This window comes from Etheostoma spectabile, chromosome 24, assembly GCF_008692095.1.
Source record: "Etheostoma spectabile isolate EspeVRDwgs_2016 chromosome 24, UIUC_Espe_1.0, whole genome shotgun sequence".
Taxonomy (NCBI): domain Eukaryota; kingdom Metazoa; phylum Chordata; class Actinopteri; order Perciformes; family Percidae; genus Etheostoma; species Etheostoma spectabile.
In genome coordinates this window covers 13,841,733-13,857,848 of record NC_045756.1, presented here as the reverse complement: position 1 = coordinate 13,857,848, position 16,116 = coordinate 13,841,733, and the positions used below count along the sequence as shown (strand labels likewise).

Sequence of the window (16,116 nt, the reverse complement as noted above, 5' to 3'; positions counted from 1 at the left end):
GGAATAAGAATCAGATTAATGTCTAATAAAAAGTAGGGTGTAGGAGTCATGTGGAGAAGGAATAATGGAGGGGAGAGGGAGGGTTACGCTGACAATTATGGGGCTAAACCTTCAGTGTGACTCAGATTGACTCTGGACTGTAATCTGCACATTCCTCGTGACCTCTCCTCTCTCTCTCTCTGTTTCTCTTACTCAAACTCACGCTCACACTTGGCTGACTTAAAGCCTGCCACTATGTGTTGGCCAAACGTGGTGTTGGCTTTATTGCATGAATGTGTATGGGCCCTGGAGCTAGTCATGTGGAAAAGGTAGTCTGGGTCAAGAAGGGGGGTACTTGAGACAAGAGGCTTGGGGAGAGGTTGTCCCTGACCCCCCCTCACCCCTTCTCTTAAACACACATGCATGTGTACACACATAAGACTTCAAATATTCAGCACCTGGGCTTCTCGTTCCCCTAAATTCCACTCTCCATCGTTGTCACTGTCGTTTAGCTGCGGGGGCCAGTGTCAGTCACGGTCTCCCCGCTCGTCCGGGGAAAGAACGTCTTGCAATCGGGGCTCGCTGGTTGGCTGAGAGACCTTACTACTATTTTTGTGGGGATTATGCTTCACTGATTGGGCACGCTCCCAAACCCCTGCATCTGTTAGAGAGAGGGAGAGAGGGGGGAAGAGAGTGATGGAGACTGGGTGAGCGAGAGAGGGGTGGGAAGCAGCAAGAGAGAGATGGAGGGTAGAAGGGGGAGGGGCATCCTCGTCCCTACTGTCTCATTTGGGCTTTTAGTCAAGTTAGGCTCATCTCGGGCGCACGTCTGCACGTCCGTGAACCTGCGCTGTCACAAAGTCTTTGCTCAGCAAAGCCTCTGCTATCGTTTTTTTTTTTTTGAGTGATGGAAGATGTGGATGCACCGCTGAATTTCCCCCACTGAGGTTCATTGTGGAATAACTTTTTATATTTCAGTGGCTGACTAGGAAAGGTGGCCAGTGGACTGGTATTATTAATTTAGTTTGGTGTCTTGCGATGTAAAGACTGTTGAAAAAGAAAGCGGTGTTTGTTATAGTCTATGCATTAATTATGGAGGAATCTGGATTTCTTTTTCATTTTGAGACCTGAATATGATAGTTGCTGGAGATCTTTGTATCTTTTGAGTGGAAGGCGTAGAGGCTTCCTGAACTGATCCTACACTTATCCGCAGCCTCACGCCCTTTGGGGATCGTCTACCATTGTTTCCCTTCTGCTGTATAGCAACATCAAAGGAAACCGCTGCATATGAATCCAATATGGAACCATAGACAGCGAATAGAGCGCCATATTTGAGGGGATCACTGGACCAATGTCACAGTAGCAGCGATTTAGCAATCATGGTTGTTTAGTTGTGTTTGATCGTATAAGTGATAAAAAACAGACCCGCTCACACACTTGGAAGCATACACAACCTGCGGAATGGAGGTGATGGCATCTTGCTGGAGGGGGCAGGTAAGCAAACCCAAAGCATGGAAAAACTGGATTTCGTTTTGCACATGACACCATGCGCCATCATGCCAAAGGCTTGTGCATTTAAATGGTTTAGAAGGCTGCTTACTATTTAATGAAGTTGTATGTGCATGCTGTCTTGTTCCTACCAGAGGAATAGTGAAAGACACGAGTGAAGAGGATGAGGCAAGGCTAGGAAGTCAGGAACCATTTTTGGTTTTCAATGTGTGGTTTTGTCATGTGAATGATAACCGTATTATCCATGCTCCTGCATCTCCATCTAGGAGGAGCAAGCTGCCAAATTGAAGGCAGAGAAGATCCGAGTCGCCCTGGAAAAAATCAAGGAGGCGCAGGTCAAAAAGGTAGGGCCACCTCTCACTCACTGACTCAGTTTCATTTTAAAAGATCAGTCTGAATCGTCTAATAACTGCTGTCTCATTAAATTTACTGCACGCTGCATGTTCTTTGTAAACTTCATTCACAGCGAGGCGGTGAAGCGCGGAGAAAATAGGTCATTGCAGTGTTTTATTATGTGTGTGTGTGTTTATCAGCCGGGGAGGGAGAAGACATCCGAAAGAGGCTTCAGAAAAAGAGCGCTGCAAGACAATGCAGACACATTTACACAAAACATCTTATTCACCACATCCAACTGAACAAGTGCTGGTTTTCGATGAACAGGGTTGCCCTGAAAGCCATGGCATGTGCATGTCTCTATTGGGAAGTCCGTATGGGACTCCATGGGCAGGCCTTTTTTTTTTTTACCAGTGTTTTTGCCAGTGAATGAACTGTCTCTTTGAATGAAAGAGACAGTTGCACACACAACAGAATGGTGTCCTTTTACAAGCAGTGAATAGTTGAGACCCAACTGTGTTTCAATAAACAGGGCTAGACTTCACTCTGCCGAGTGAATACAATGTGTCAAGACAAAGAGTGCTGGTACAGCCGGCACTTACAAAAGCGTAGGAGAATGCTGTAATGTGCTAAATTACTAGTCATGCAGTTGACACCAGTCTACATAGCCAGCCATGCGTCACAATTTACTATATTTTTGATTCATGACAATAACACAAGTTCCAAGTTTTATCTTGCTGAAGCAGTGGGATTTTGAGGGGGTTTGATTTTAATATGTTTTCTTCTCCCAGACTAGGGGTTTAAGGGGTCCATCCTGTAAGAAATGTAGGTCAGACTCCCCATATCTTCGTCTCAAGGCTCTCCCATCATTCTCATTGGTCCAAGCTTCTTGCCAATCAACTGTACCCACACACTGATTGGATGTCAGGGTCCTGGTGGGAGAGGGCAAACAGGAGGTCTAGGAATTGAGGGCTTTATTTGGTTTTACACCAGGACAAGTGTTATGTAGGCTGGATTTGGCACGTGTTTGTCTCGTTCAGATTAGTTTAAGCTTGCTTGTTATGGAGGACTTCTGGTCGCCGCTGGACGCAAAACTTTGGCCAGATTATTGGATTTTAGTCTCTAGTGGTTGGAAATGCAACATTGTGACTGTAGCGGCCGTATAAATAGTTTAGAGTATTTTTAACAAGCGTTAAATCCCCAACCAGATTCGGTGCCACTGTGCCTTGAAATAGGTTCACATGAAATGAATTTATTGCAGATTGCCTTTAGGTATTATGTGAACTTTGGAGGTTATTGTTGTTTCTTTGGCCAAGCTTCCTGCTAAATTATATGAGACGAGTATCGCCCATAGATACCCAGAGATTCCGGTATATCAATATTATTCATTGGTCATATTCAAAAATTGCAAACAAAAATCTTTGAACTTTTTTTTTGAATATGTTCCATAGGAAAAAATAAAAGTTTACGTTTTTGTATCAATACATGTTTTAAATAGTCTACATCTGTCAGAAAGAATGATTGATTTTACATTTGAAATTAAAATAACTTAAAAAAAAAAAAATCCTAAATTAAAAGCACAAATTTAAAGGGCCAATTTAAAAGTATCCATTACTAAATGATTTATCCGAGGAACATAGGATTTATTGGTGCTCTCTACCCTCCCTTTTACCCCTCCTCTTTCCCCCCTCACCTCGCTGGTGATCAGGGCCACAGTCAAGGGAAGCTCCAACCAGAGGGTGGATGAGCGGCAGACGGTGAGGCAGGTGCTGGACAGCCTGCTGGATAAGTCCCACTGCGGTTACAGCCCGGACTGGTCTCTAGTGGAAACCATCAATGAGCTACAGATGGGTAAGGGAGGAGCTAAATAATAAACATTGTTTATGTTGGCATATGGATTATAATTATCTGTAAACGAAAAATAGACACCGCTTGTGACCTCGGGCTAATTGTCAGGTTAACAGTTAAAGGTTCCGCCCCACCCAAAAGACGAGGGAGGAAAGTAAGGGCAGCAAGAAAACTATCTTTATTACTCCCTCTTCTCTCTCTTTCTCTCCTCCCTCTCTCAGAGCGTATTTTTGAGGACCATGAGAACTTGGTGGAGAATCTTTTAAACTGGACCCGGGACAGCCACAACAAGCTTATGTTCATCGAACGCATCGAGAAATATGCGCTTTTCAAGAACCCTCAGGTGAGCAAGAGGACAAATCATCTTCTCAATGCCCTCCCTGCATTCAGTGTATAAAAGCAGGCAGCATGCAGTGCTGCTCATAAGTTTAGGAACGCATAATACAGTTGACTAAAAAGAGCAATAAACAAAAATCTTTTGTAAATAGATCTTAATGCCTTGATTAAAAAAGGTAAAATCCAACCTTTTAAGGACAACAATTTTCTTTGTGAATTAATAATGTATTGTAAATAAATAACTGTTCTTCCTTAAAATACAGGGGCACAAGTATACACCCCCCTATGTTAAAGTCCCTTAGAGGCAGGCACATTTTTATTATTAAAGGCCAGTTATTTCATGGATCAGGATACTATGCATCTTGACGATTTTTTTTATTCCTCTTTTAAGTCAACTTAAGCATGGGTGTGTAAACTTATGAGCACCACTGTATGATATACACACAAACACATTGTTTATGCATGCTCAGTGCCTGCACAGCCCAGAGAGTGAACAAGGTAGTGTGTACGCGTAGGAGAGTTGGAAGTAGGTCAAAGCTCTAAGGCGAGTATAAGTGAATAATTTATTTAACATAAGACGAGGTGAGCTGTCAACTTTACATTTCCCCCTGCTTTCTCTCACTGTTCCTCTCAATCATCTCCAGAACTATTTGCTGGGGCGGAAGGAGACATCCGAAATGGCTGACAGGAATAAAGAGGCTTTATTAGAGGTGAGATTAATGTAAAAGTGCAAACTTTCCTACAACAGGAAGATCATTCACAGGATAAACTTTGACATCCATTTCTGTGCGTCCATCAGGAGTGTTTCTGTGGCGGCTCAGTGTCTGTGCCAGAGATCGAGGGCATCCTGTGGCTGAAGGAGGACGGGAAGAAGTCGTGGAAGAAACGCTACTTTCTCCTCAGAGCTTCAGGGATCTACTACGTCCCCAAAGGCAAAGCCAAGGTCAGTGAGACTTGGGATGGGTGTACTCTGGGCACACAGTGGCGCTGCTCAGACAGAATGAAGATGGAGAACAGAAATGTGGGTTTGGGATTATGAGAACCAGATTCACAGATTCTGCTCTGTGGTATTTCCTGTTGCTGTAGCGCCAGATCACTTTGAACACAACAGAAAAAGTGTCCTCTATTTTTAGAACTATCATCCTCCAAAGTCATTTTCAGTAACAGTAGCGTTCAATAGCTGCACTAATAGAGACCAGACTACTTGGCGTATTTTTGCCCAATTTAAATCCTATAGCCCTGTGTTAGCTACAAAGTAGGTTGAGTTCTACAATACATCATAGTGCTAGCTCAGGCGTTAACTAAAACACTTTAAATTAAATGTGTGTGTGTGTGTGTGTGTGTGTGTGTGTGTGTGTGTGTGTGTGTGTGTGTGTGTGTGTGTGTGTGTGTAATTACCATTAAAACATGTACATTTTTAATACAGTGGGACTAAGATCGTCTTAGCATGATTATTTTAAGCCCTTTTAAAGCAACTTCTTCAAACACGAAAACAGCATATGCCTCAGCAATACTTTTAGAATTATAATATGTAATCAAGACATTTGCTTGACGTGTTTCTATACATCTAGACACATTGTCACCAGATGTTAGATGTACCTGTAGAGAAGTCTCTATGCCCGAAGTTATGCTTGCATCAAGGACAGCATCTCCAGCCTGCACAGAGCAGCAGCTTCACTCAGCCTCAGTCCCTTTTTTGAAGTCAACCACACGTCAATAAATCCTCCTCTGCCTCCCCCTGCGCAGGCATCCAGAGATCTCGTGTGCTTTCTGCAGTTGGACCATGTTAACGTGTACTACGGCCAGGACTACCGCAGCAAATACAAGGCTCCCACTGACTACTGTCTGGCCCTGAAGGTGAAGCCCTATGTTGATATCTCCCATCTGAGTGGAGAAATGTTGTCAATGTCACGCAAAAGTATTCACAGCAACAGATATGTATCATGTTAATACGACCACTGACAGTGTGAATTTCACACCCTATGTGTGGTTGTAAATTAGCAGCGTGAAAATGTGAAATAATTCTTATGGTTGCTTTTATTAGAGCTTCTCTCTTACAGTGTCAGACTGTTTCCTTAATGCATTAGCCTTCTATTAGAAAGACCTCTTTTAAAAGCTCTGCAAATTGCTTCTAAACAAGTCCATTACGATGGTTTCGTTTGATTTGATGATCATTAATAAGTGGATAGGAAGTGTTATTATTTACTGTATAATATGTTAAAATGTGTCTCATAAATAGCGAGAATATGCGTCAATGCCAAAATACTTACAGCCCATTATATATCATGTATAATTGATTCATAATGAAGAAATGTTTTACAGCATCCTCAAATCCAGAAGAAGTCACAGTACATCAAGTATCTGTGCTGTGATGATGTCAGGACCCTGCACCAATGGGTGAATGGAATTCGCATCGCCAAGGTGAGTTTCTGCTCCACTTTGTTTGGTCCGCACAAAGGACAAGAAATAGTTCTCTAACACTCCTAAGAGAAATGGTAATTAATGATATCTCATTGTGTTTTCCACTTTGTGTTTGTGTGTAGTATGGCAAGCAACTATACGTGAACTACCAGGAAGCCATGAAGAGGACAGAGGCGGCCTACGAGTGGTCCTCTCTCTCTACCTCCAGCATCCGATCAGGCTCCAGCTCTGCCAGCATACCTGGTTAGTTTAATTCATCAGTATAGTAGATTTCAAATAGAGCAACATTTTCATGATCTTTGACATTTGAAATGAATGCCAGCAATTTAAAATTCCACTAAGTCAGCTTTAAGGATTTACAAATATGGAATCAAAGTTGAGGTAGCAGAGGAAGAAATATCCTGATTTGTATTTCGTATTATGGTTTAAGCTCCACAAACCCTAGATTCTACATTTCCCACAAAGCAACTCAGTTTTTTGTGAGACTTACCCTGGTAAATGCCCCAAATAGAAGTATAGAATATGCTCTTACTGTCATTTGTGTGTGTGCTTCCAGAGTCCCAGTCTAACCACTCAGGTCAATCAGACAGTGGAGTGGACACGGGCTCGTCTCATGGCCGGTCCCAGAGTGTGGTGAGCTCCATCTTTTCTGAGGCCTGGAAGAGAGGTACCCAGATAGAGGAAAGCTCCAAGGTATGGTTTTATTTCAGAGACAGCAGGGATTTAAAAAAAAAAATGTTATAATTGCATATCTGTTACACAATATGTCATTCATTTCACTGAGCTAACACACTGTCTCTTTTTAGCATATGAGAATGGAGGCATCCAGAGGGGCCACCCTGCCGCATGCTTCCCACAGTCACCGGCATCATAGCCAGCATTCAGTTGATCATCCAGCCCTGACGCCCCCTCCCCAACCCCAGGTGCAGCCGCAGCCTCAGCCCCACCAACAGCACACACATGAGCATCAGCCCCACCTACAGCACCCACCACAGCTTCACCACCCTTCAATGCCCCCCCAGACACCGATCCAGCCACAACACCAGCACCTGCCTCCCCAGCATCCTTCTCCTCAACAGGCCCCACAGCCACCCCCCCAGTATCCTCAGCGCCCTCAGCAGTCACCACAGTCTCCGCACCAGCAGCCGCAGACCATCAGCAGCTACAACCACATGCCCCCACAGCAGCAACAGCTGGCCCCACCGCCCCCACCTCCCCCTCCACCGCCTCCCCCTCCTCCTCCACCCCCCCCAGTCCAAATGGTGTCCCACCACTCGCCGGCTCCCACCATGTACAAGTACAGCACCATCACCCGGCTGCAGAACCAGAAGGCCTCCCAGTCTGCCAATCACCACAGGTTGCCCAATCACCTTCTTGCATTTGGTCAACAAGTTCTGCCCACAGCTTCGACGCTGCCCCCAGCACCAGCACCCGTCAAACCCAATGTAAATCACATTGCTGCAAGGACTAATGTCCCGCCTCCACCTCCACCTCCCCCTCCACCTTCCATGCCAACTCCTGGGTCTGCCATGGCTGTGTTAAAGCTGGGTCCTCCCAGTCCAGCTACCCCACCTGCCTTTATTCCTCCGCCCCCAGCAGCTCCACCTGCTCCACAGACCAACGGAGTTACATTTCCTCCCCCTCCTTCTCCCCCACCACCCCTCCTGCACTGGCTCCATGAGCCAGACAGTTAACCCCAACGGGCTGAAGCAGGCCCTTAAGGAAAGGTTTCCCAGCCCGCCACGGGACCTCCTCTCTCCCAATGGAGGCCTTGAGGAGTCCCCACCGCCTGCCCCTGCGCCACCTCCCCCACCTCCTCCCCCGCCACCTCCGCCACCCCCACCGCCTCCTCCCCAGCACTTCCCAGTGCCAGCCCAGTTCCCGCCTCCTCCTGCCCCACCCAAAACCTTCACCCCAGGCTTTGTCCCTCATACTGTTCCCAAACCCATGTCACCCGTCTCCCCATTTCCTCCTGCCCCACCTCCTGCTTCCCTGGGCGGCCCAACCCCACCACCACCTCCTCCACCTCCTCCACCTGCAATCCTCAAGAAGCAGTTCAGCCTCCAGGCGGGCCACATCTCCGGCCACCCCCCTCCGACTCTCCCCAAGCAGCACAGCCTGTCTAAACAAACGCCCTTCTCCACGGGAGCCGCTCCCACCATGTCTTTGGTGAAACAACTAGCAAGTCAGTTTCCAGGAGCTCCGTCCCAAATAGCAAATAACACAGAGAGCCCAAAAGCCCCCCTCTCTCCACCTGCAGTAAAGACCAAACCAAAATGGCAGCCTGGCGGTGGCCAACAGCTGCAGTCTCCAGAGTTCCCTCCTCCTCCTCCAGACAGCAACGTTGGCTTCCCTGCCCCTCCTCCTCCGCCACCTCCCCCAGCCCCCATCACCGGCCCGACTCCACCTCCTCCTCCGCCACCTCCCCCAGCCCCCGTCACCGGCCCGATTCCACCTCCTCCTCCGCCACCTCCCCCAGCCCCCGTCACCGGCCCGACTCCACCTCCTCCTCCGCCACCTCCCCCAGCCCCCATCACTGGCCCAACTCCACCTCCTCCTCCACTCCCTCCTGGAAACCTGAGCTCCCCCTTAAGGAGGACACCCTCTGGGTCCTCCAATTTCGTAGGCAAGAAACCCCCTCCCACCCCACAGAGGAACACCAGCGTCAAGTTCAACGCATCAGCTTCCTATGAGGAATCCAGGAGGAACTTGTTCAGTAAGTTTGCTCCCCAGAACAACGCCCCTCCTTCATCTCCGTGTCCCTCCTCCTCCTCCTCCACTGGATCCCCTTCCAAGGACCCTTCAGCTGGACCCCCTGCTCCCCCGAAACCAGGCAAGCTCAACCTGGCCAACCTGCCCATGGCACTCCAGGCCAAAGTGAGCCAGGTAAAGCAAACCGGTGGTGACTTTCCTGCCCCACCACATGAGTGCGCCTACTTCCCACCTCCTCCCCCGGCCTCTGAGCTCTTCCCCCCTCCTCTACCTCCTGGTAGTGACGCCCATACCGGAGGACCTCCTAGGGTAGCCGTGGTCAACCCCCAGCCCCAGGCTCCCCCTCCTCCTCCGCCTGTCTGCCTTGTCAGCAACTCCTCATGGGGGAAGAGCTCCCTGAAAAAGACTCCTCCACCCACACTTGTGCGGCGTAATAACACCACCCCGGAGCCCCCTCCACTCTCATCACCTCCACCCACCTCCCCAAAGGGCAGCTCAGGCCAGCCTAATTTCCTGGAGGATCTCAACCGGACACTGAAGCGAAAGTCAGTGGGTCGCCAAAGTTCTCTGAACTCGGCCGGCCTCACGGACAAGTTGGACCCTGCAGGAACTATGGACGACATGGCGCTGCCCCCGCCGCCCCCGGAGCTGCTCCTGGATCAAGGAAAGCAAAGCAATGGAGGAAATGGGGGCTACATGTCTGGAAACATCTCAGGTTATGCAACACTACGACGAGGACCCCCACCTGCACCACCCAAACGGGGAGACACTACCAAACTTACTGGAGAGTGTTGAACTCGAAGATCAGGACACCATAAAGATGGATGAATAGACAATGAAACAATATATGGGAGTGAACATTCATTCATGAAATGGGAGCGAATTCCTTCCGTCCTCTTGGGATCACAATGATAAATAGACGACTGTGTATATACTAAAACCCAAACCAGACCATGGTCAAATAGTGTTTGCTAATTATTGCAGTTTTTTTAACTTGTTTGGCTTTCTGGATCAGTGGGGTTTATAATACTGGGACGATTAAGACTGGAGCAGGTAAGTTTAAGGTCACAGAAAAATAAAACAGACTTTTAATTTTCTGTGGTTGTCTAAACTCTCTGGAAGACATTGTATTTCCCTGCATGGTAAGCCCCACCCATCTGGTACACCAAGCAGATTTAAATAAACACTAATAAGAATTGTGCAACCATTACTGGATCCAGTTCTGAGCCGAACCATGTTATCCGCTTCTTTGCCATAAGTTTGTGCCACATACTGGAGACAAAAAAAAAATGACACCACCACAGGATCTTTCTGCTTTGGTACTGCATGGACTTCATGTAAGAACAAGCTGTAAAACATGAAGTTGTTCTGGTGTGTGTGCATGAGCGAGAGAGAGAAACTGAGATGTGCATACATGCATCGTGTGCATGCATGTATATATGATTATATGCTGTTAACAGTTAACCATTAAAGAAGGCCTTTGTAGAGCGGGGACGGTTAGGTTTGCTTTTATATGAAATTATTTAATGATCGATAAATGGAAGAATTTTTTTTATAAGTCTGTGTTTTAATAGCTGGTCAACAAAGTCTAGAGAGGAACAAAACATCAGGGTGCAATGGAATGTATATGGAAAGGTGTAATTGGAAACCTGAATTACACACAGGAAAAAAAACAACAACCTTAACTTTCAAATCTTTCAAAACATTTCTAGACTGTTTCACAACTTGGCAAATGCAAATCAGAAGGACGCCTTATCCCCAAAGTCTTGCACAGAGGTCAAAGCAGAAAGGAGATTTCTTCCAAAGGTTCAGCAGAGTCTGGACTGTGCAACTGGAAAGAAAAAAAAAAACACTCTTTTTTTTTTATTTTTTTATTTAATGGGTTGTAAATGGAGGAGGAGGCCCGTAATGGTGTATCTTCGTGAACTGTGTGAGTTCCCCGTGTGTTGGCTTGATTTTGGACCTTATCCTTCAGTTTGTATCCGTACAGTTGCAGCTGCTACTCCGTTACTGTTGGTTCCCGCCGCCTTCTAAAGTCGCATCATATGACAATTCAGGAAGTAGAATGTACAGGTTGGATTCAGTCATGTAAAGTATGCTCATCTTTCTCCATGCAAGGTGACCCAGTTGAAAAATATACGTTTGTCTGGTTAATGTACAGAGCGTTAAATCATGTAGTTAATAACGGAAATCATATGACTGGCATTGGACTGAATGTTGCTTTTATCTGTGTGTCTCTATCATATCTTGTTTGTTCACGGTGCCATTGGTGTACAGGGACTAAAGGTTATTTGATTTTTTTTTCTCATCTGCACAGTGGATCATGAAGGGTTATAATTTCTCGCAGCAATGCCTTCATTTTTACTGTGCTAGTGCTGTGCTTCAGGAACTTCTCATCAACATGTCCGTGTGTGCCAGGATGACATATCATTAATATTTCAGACTGTTTAAACTGGTTTTAAATTGGCTTTAGTGTGAAAATGTGTGCTTGAAGTGTCAAGAACATGGTTGTTTCCACTCAAGCCCTGTTTAACATGATGTTCTTATGTCCTACACCACGGTGGTTTGATCGCCACCTGGAAGGCAGTGTACCTTTTCTTATAACCGAATATCATTGTCTTTAACAGGATGTTTGCTACAGTACAGTATCTAAGTTATTGATGTGCTGATGTGAACGTGGGGCCAAGTGAAATGAAGAAAAATGGCTGCAGATGTGTCCTCTTGCATATAAACTGAAAATCAGAATATAAATGTTCAAACCAGTCTCAGAGTCCTCATTTGTTCAAATCATTTGGGTCAGGTGCAGCTGGGGAGATCTGTATGGGTAAGTCACTTGCATTTAGGCACCATCATTTCACAGTTCAAGTACAAATGATTAAAATAGGAACAGTGTTTGTTGGTCAGTGAATCCCAGACTCCCTCTAGTGGTCTGATGCTGGCCTACACTAAGAAAAAAAGCATTTACAGTAGGAACTGTTTATAGTCAAAGAGAATAATTTAAATTATAGGGATTGAATCCTTAGATTCTTTTCTTATTAAATATAAAAAGGGACCGAATTCATAGGGGGCAAATTCCATGTTTTTATTCAAGTTTGTCCTGATCAGCACCTGAAACTTTCACTCCAGGGAGTTGGTCCAGATGTCCACTGTCTGGCTGTGGAGAGAGCGACCAGACTGGACGGGTGGAGGAGTCGGAGCAGGTGCTGGGACTGTTGAACCATATACCAATAACTGGTTGGTTACATGCACTGAATATTACAATGTATATTGAAATACTGATGACAAGCCCTGTGAATATGTGAAAAACATCAATCTTTATTTCATAAAACATGTCAGTAACTGATTGTACTCTACCATCACTTGTTATTACCTCTATTTCCAAATGAGATAGTTCATTTGATATTTTTTGTACTGTTGGTCAGACAAGACATTTTGTGGTCCACAACAAATAATCGATCAGTCAAGAAACTACATCAGTGCAACAATATCTTATTCCCGTTGTATCTTTATTACATTCCTCATCAATATCAAAAATACCTTACATTTTGGGCATGTAGAGAATTCCAGTTCCAGTGTCTAAAAAAACTAGTTTGTTCCCCTTCAGCCATTTTCAACATGTTAAATATAATAAATCTTTTAAATTAAACTGACACGACTGACAAAGGAATGTGTCCGGTAAAAATGCAATAAGAGCTTGAACTTTCATTTTACAGGATAATCTAGTATTTACAAAAACAACTCCAACGGAAATACACCATTTTCTGTAGCTGGATCTTTCTAACGTTAGGCAAAGATCTGATATTTTAAAGAATTAGATTATATCTGTACCTGATTTAAACTTAAAAACATGTCCGATATAGGGCCATGTCTCTAAATGGTATTCATACATTCATAAAAATGATCAGAAACTTTCTGGATTTATTTCAGTAAAAAGAAGAAGAGCAGTGTTGGGAATTTCAACAGCCTTCTGTGTGAGCCCACGAGTTATTTCTGCATCAGTTTTAATCAGATTTTGTCACTAATCCTTCTGTATAAATCCAGGCGGAAGTGCATCAAAGTGAAAAAAAGCCACTAACACATTAACTGTACATGCACAGATACACAAAGGACGAGCCCTCCTTTCATCGTTCAAGTGTCCCCATCAGTGGCTCCATAGCAGCGAGGAAGCAGGCATCAAACTCCTGATCTGAGAAGCGAGCCACGGACTGACGTGCGTTGCGTCTAATGTGCAGCCGGCTAGCGGGCGGCAGCGCCAGGATCCTCTCTATGGCTTCCGCATAACTGTTCTCGTCATCAGCCAGGAAGCCTGTCTGGCCTCCCTCGAAAGGCACCACAATGTCCAGCTTGGGACCGCCTGACTTGTGTGCCAGAATGACCTTCCCTGCTGCCATACACTCCACAATGCCTGGAGGGGATAAAAGAAGCACTTTAAATATCATGAAAAAATGAATTACACAATCTAAACAACATCAGAAGGAATACTTACCTATTCCAAAGTGTTCATTCCACATGGTATGCAGTCCGATGGTGGCTTCTCCCATCTCTCTCTTCAGCTCCTCAAAGGGTACGTTCAGTTTAAACTGCACCCTGTCGGCCACACCCAACTCCTGGCAAAGCCCCCTCAACATGAGCACCCTATCCTCATCTTCTTGGTTCCTGCATCCACCAATCAGAACCAGCTTCAGTGCCTCTCTGCCCCCCGCCACCTCCCTCCTCCTGTCCAACACCTTTTTGAAAGCTGTTATCTGCAGCCGGTGGTCCTTCTCCGGCCTGAACTGCCCAATAGAAACGATCGAGTGGCACTTCTTGTCCCCATCCTCCTCCAGTGGCACATCCAAGAATGCGCTGACATCGCAGGGTGGGTAGATCACACTGGTGCGGTTGGGAGCGCGCCACAGTGACAGGATATGATTAAGGGTCCAGGAGGAGTTGACCATGATGAGATCGCTGCAGGAGCCTGCCATGCCGTAGAGCAGGGCAAGCAAGCAGTAGTAGACCACCTTGAAGGCGCTCAGGAACAGACTGTTGGAGACGTAGTCAGGGTTGTTGAACCTAGAACATTATTATTTGAGGGGTTAGCAAGCAGCAGGTTTTAGTAACTTAAAAACATATCTTCTGTGATGTGTTTTTGACACAGTAATTACCTGGGGTTCCTATCTCTCACTACAGACAGCATGTCAGTGCTGATGGTGGGGTAGTGAACGTAACTCCCCACTCTGCAGCCTCCCAAGTAGCGGAACAGGGGCAGAGTGAAGGTGTAGCCCATGGAGTCGATGTAAAGGTCTGGGACAAACTCCGTCAGCGCCTCCCATCCCAGGAAGACCGAGCCCACACTCTGTCCCAGCAGGGTGAAGTGAGGAAACAGGCTGGGCTCCACAAGCAGCCGGTGCCTCAGGAACACAAACTGAACCGGGCGGGGGAGCACAATGTTGAAACGACGGCGCGCCCCATCCAGGATCTGCTGTCCCGTCACACCCAGGTCCCCCGTGTATACCACAAAGTTGATGTCCACGTACCTGTGCGGATGTAGATTTAAATTCAGATTTCACATAAGCAGAAGGTCAGATCGATTATTTGATTGTATACCTGACAGTTTTGAAAAGACTGTGACTACATGAACCAGAGCGGAGCGCAAGTTAGGAAAGCTAGACAATATAAACTAAAACAAATGTTTCAATTAGCTTTACCTTCTCTGAAGTGCCCTGATGGCACACCAGAGCACCCTCTCTCCCCCACCACCAGCATTGCAGTAGGGGTGGAAGAAGGCAACCGTGGGACGGCCGTCCCTCGCCCGCCGGGCGTTCCTGCTGCTCTGAAGCCAGAAGCGCACAGCCAGCACCAGCAGGACCAGGACAGCGATCAGCAGCACACACAGGAACAACATGGGCAGCAGCAACTTCCACAGCAACCTGAAACACACAGAGAGAGACAGCACACTTAGGTACATGGAATTGGCAAGCTAGTTGCATATTTTCTGTATATGGCACTTTTCAAATAAAAGTTACAACGGGCTTTTAAAGGGGATGGGGGAGAGAGAATGTGTAAAAGCATGAAAGAAAACCAATTGAGGCATTTTAAAGATGAGCACAGATTTGGCTTGAGACTTTGCAGAAGACCGTTCCAGAGTCATAATTAAATTAATGTTACTGGAAAGATTAAAGGCCAACCTTACATCAAAAGCTTAATATGTGTAACCAAGTTGTTGTGATATTGTACATTGCTTAACAAAATGTACTACTTAACAAGCGTTACATACACATACATAACAAAAACGGAATATTCTCTATTGCCACATATAGCTAGCTAGCTAGTTAACGTGAAGTTAATTCGTTGGTTGTGGTTTTTAGATAAATACAACGCTTTTTCCTGTTTGTTTAACGTTACTACAACTAACCTCGCTAAGTGTTGCCATGAAGAACAAGCTCTTTACTAAATTACTAAAATATAGACTGTAGTTTTGGTCAGTGGACAGTACCCTTACAGTATGTAGTCTAGCTAAATAACCTGAAACATCGTCAAAATGTTAACGTAAGCTAGCATTGCTAGTAATAATAGCTAGCTCAGCTAACGTTACAAACGTTACCGGAGCAGCAGCCAACACACAATTAAATGAAACAAGCGCTTTCATAATTGACAATTTGTAATTTTCTCATAATCGGTTATTAACCAAATATATTTTACCTTGTTAATTCACACAAACAGAGGACCAACTGATCGTGTCCCGACATCTTGCCAACCTTCTCTTTCTTTAATTGTCTATGCTTCCTCCTCTGTTTGTCCGACTGTTATTCATATTTATCTGGCGCCGCCTATCGGCGAGGAGGTATTACGGTATTATAATAACTCCGCTGACTTTTCCAGCTTGTATTTATATAGAGTTGTATTGTAAAGCTCGCATTAATTTAGGCATTTTACAAATATTAGCCAAATATTTTAACTGGAGTCACTGACACTATAGCACCAGCAATATACTAACCT

General features: G+C 45.6%; 3 protein-coding genes across 3 annotated transcripts in view; 2 read left to right on the top strand and 1 right to left on the bottom strand.

Annotated features, from left to right (window-relative positions):
- raph1b (Ras association (RalGDS/AF-6) and pleckstrin homology domains 1b) overlaps positions 1 to 8,159 on the top strand; it is a 37,088-nt gene extending 28,929 nt beyond the window's left edge. The window contains exons 9-18 of the mRNA XM_032506273.1: positions 1,755 to 1,831; positions 3,518 to 3,672; positions 3,891 to 4,012; positions 4,650 to 4,715; positions 4,805 to 4,948; positions 5,752 to 5,862; positions 6,328 to 6,426; positions 6,549 to 6,669; positions 6,983 to 7,119; positions 7,233 to 8,159. Of these exons, the coding sequence (XP_032362164.1) occupies positions 1,755 to 1,831; positions 3,518 to 3,672; positions 3,891 to 4,012; positions 4,650 to 4,715; positions 4,805 to 4,948; positions 5,752 to 5,862; positions 6,328 to 6,426; positions 6,549 to 6,669; positions 6,983 to 7,119; positions 7,233 to 8,120 (1,920 nt within the window). The 3' untranslated portion in view covers positions 8,121 to 8,159. The remainder of the gene's footprint in view (positions 1 to 1,754; positions 1,832 to 3,517; positions 3,673 to 3,890; positions 4,013 to 4,649; positions 4,716 to 4,804; positions 4,949 to 5,751; positions 5,863 to 6,327; positions 6,427 to 6,548; positions 6,670 to 6,982; positions 7,120 to 7,232) is intronic.
- On the top strand, positions 8,082 to 11,899 carry LOC116673911 (ras-associated and pleckstrin homology domains-containing protein 1). Its single transcript, XM_032506274.1, has one exon. It carries the CDS (start codon positions 8,104 to 8,106, stop codon positions 9,931 to 9,933), a length of 1,830 nt encoding a protein of 609 aa, XP_032362165.1. The 5' UTR covers positions 8,082 to 8,103; the 3' UTR covers positions 9,934 to 11,899.
- Positions 11,900 to 12,625: 726 nt separating this feature from the next.
- Positions 12,626 to 16,074, bottom strand: alg11 (ALG11 alpha-1,2-mannosyltransferase). The gene is made up of 5 exons (XM_032506275.1): positions 15,820 to 16,074; positions 14,826 to 15,047; positions 14,283 to 14,654; positions 13,625 to 14,190; positions 12,626 to 13,543 (listed from the first exon to the last, which is right to left on the bottom strand). The coding sequence occupies exons 1-5, from the start codon at positions 15,864 to 15,866 to the stop codon at positions 13,260 to 13,262; spliced, it is 1,491 nt and encodes a 496-aa protein (XP_032362166.1). The 5' UTR covers positions 15,867 to 16,074; the 3' UTR covers positions 12,626 to 13,259.
- Between the last annotated feature and the right edge of the window lie 42 nt (positions 16,075 to 16,116).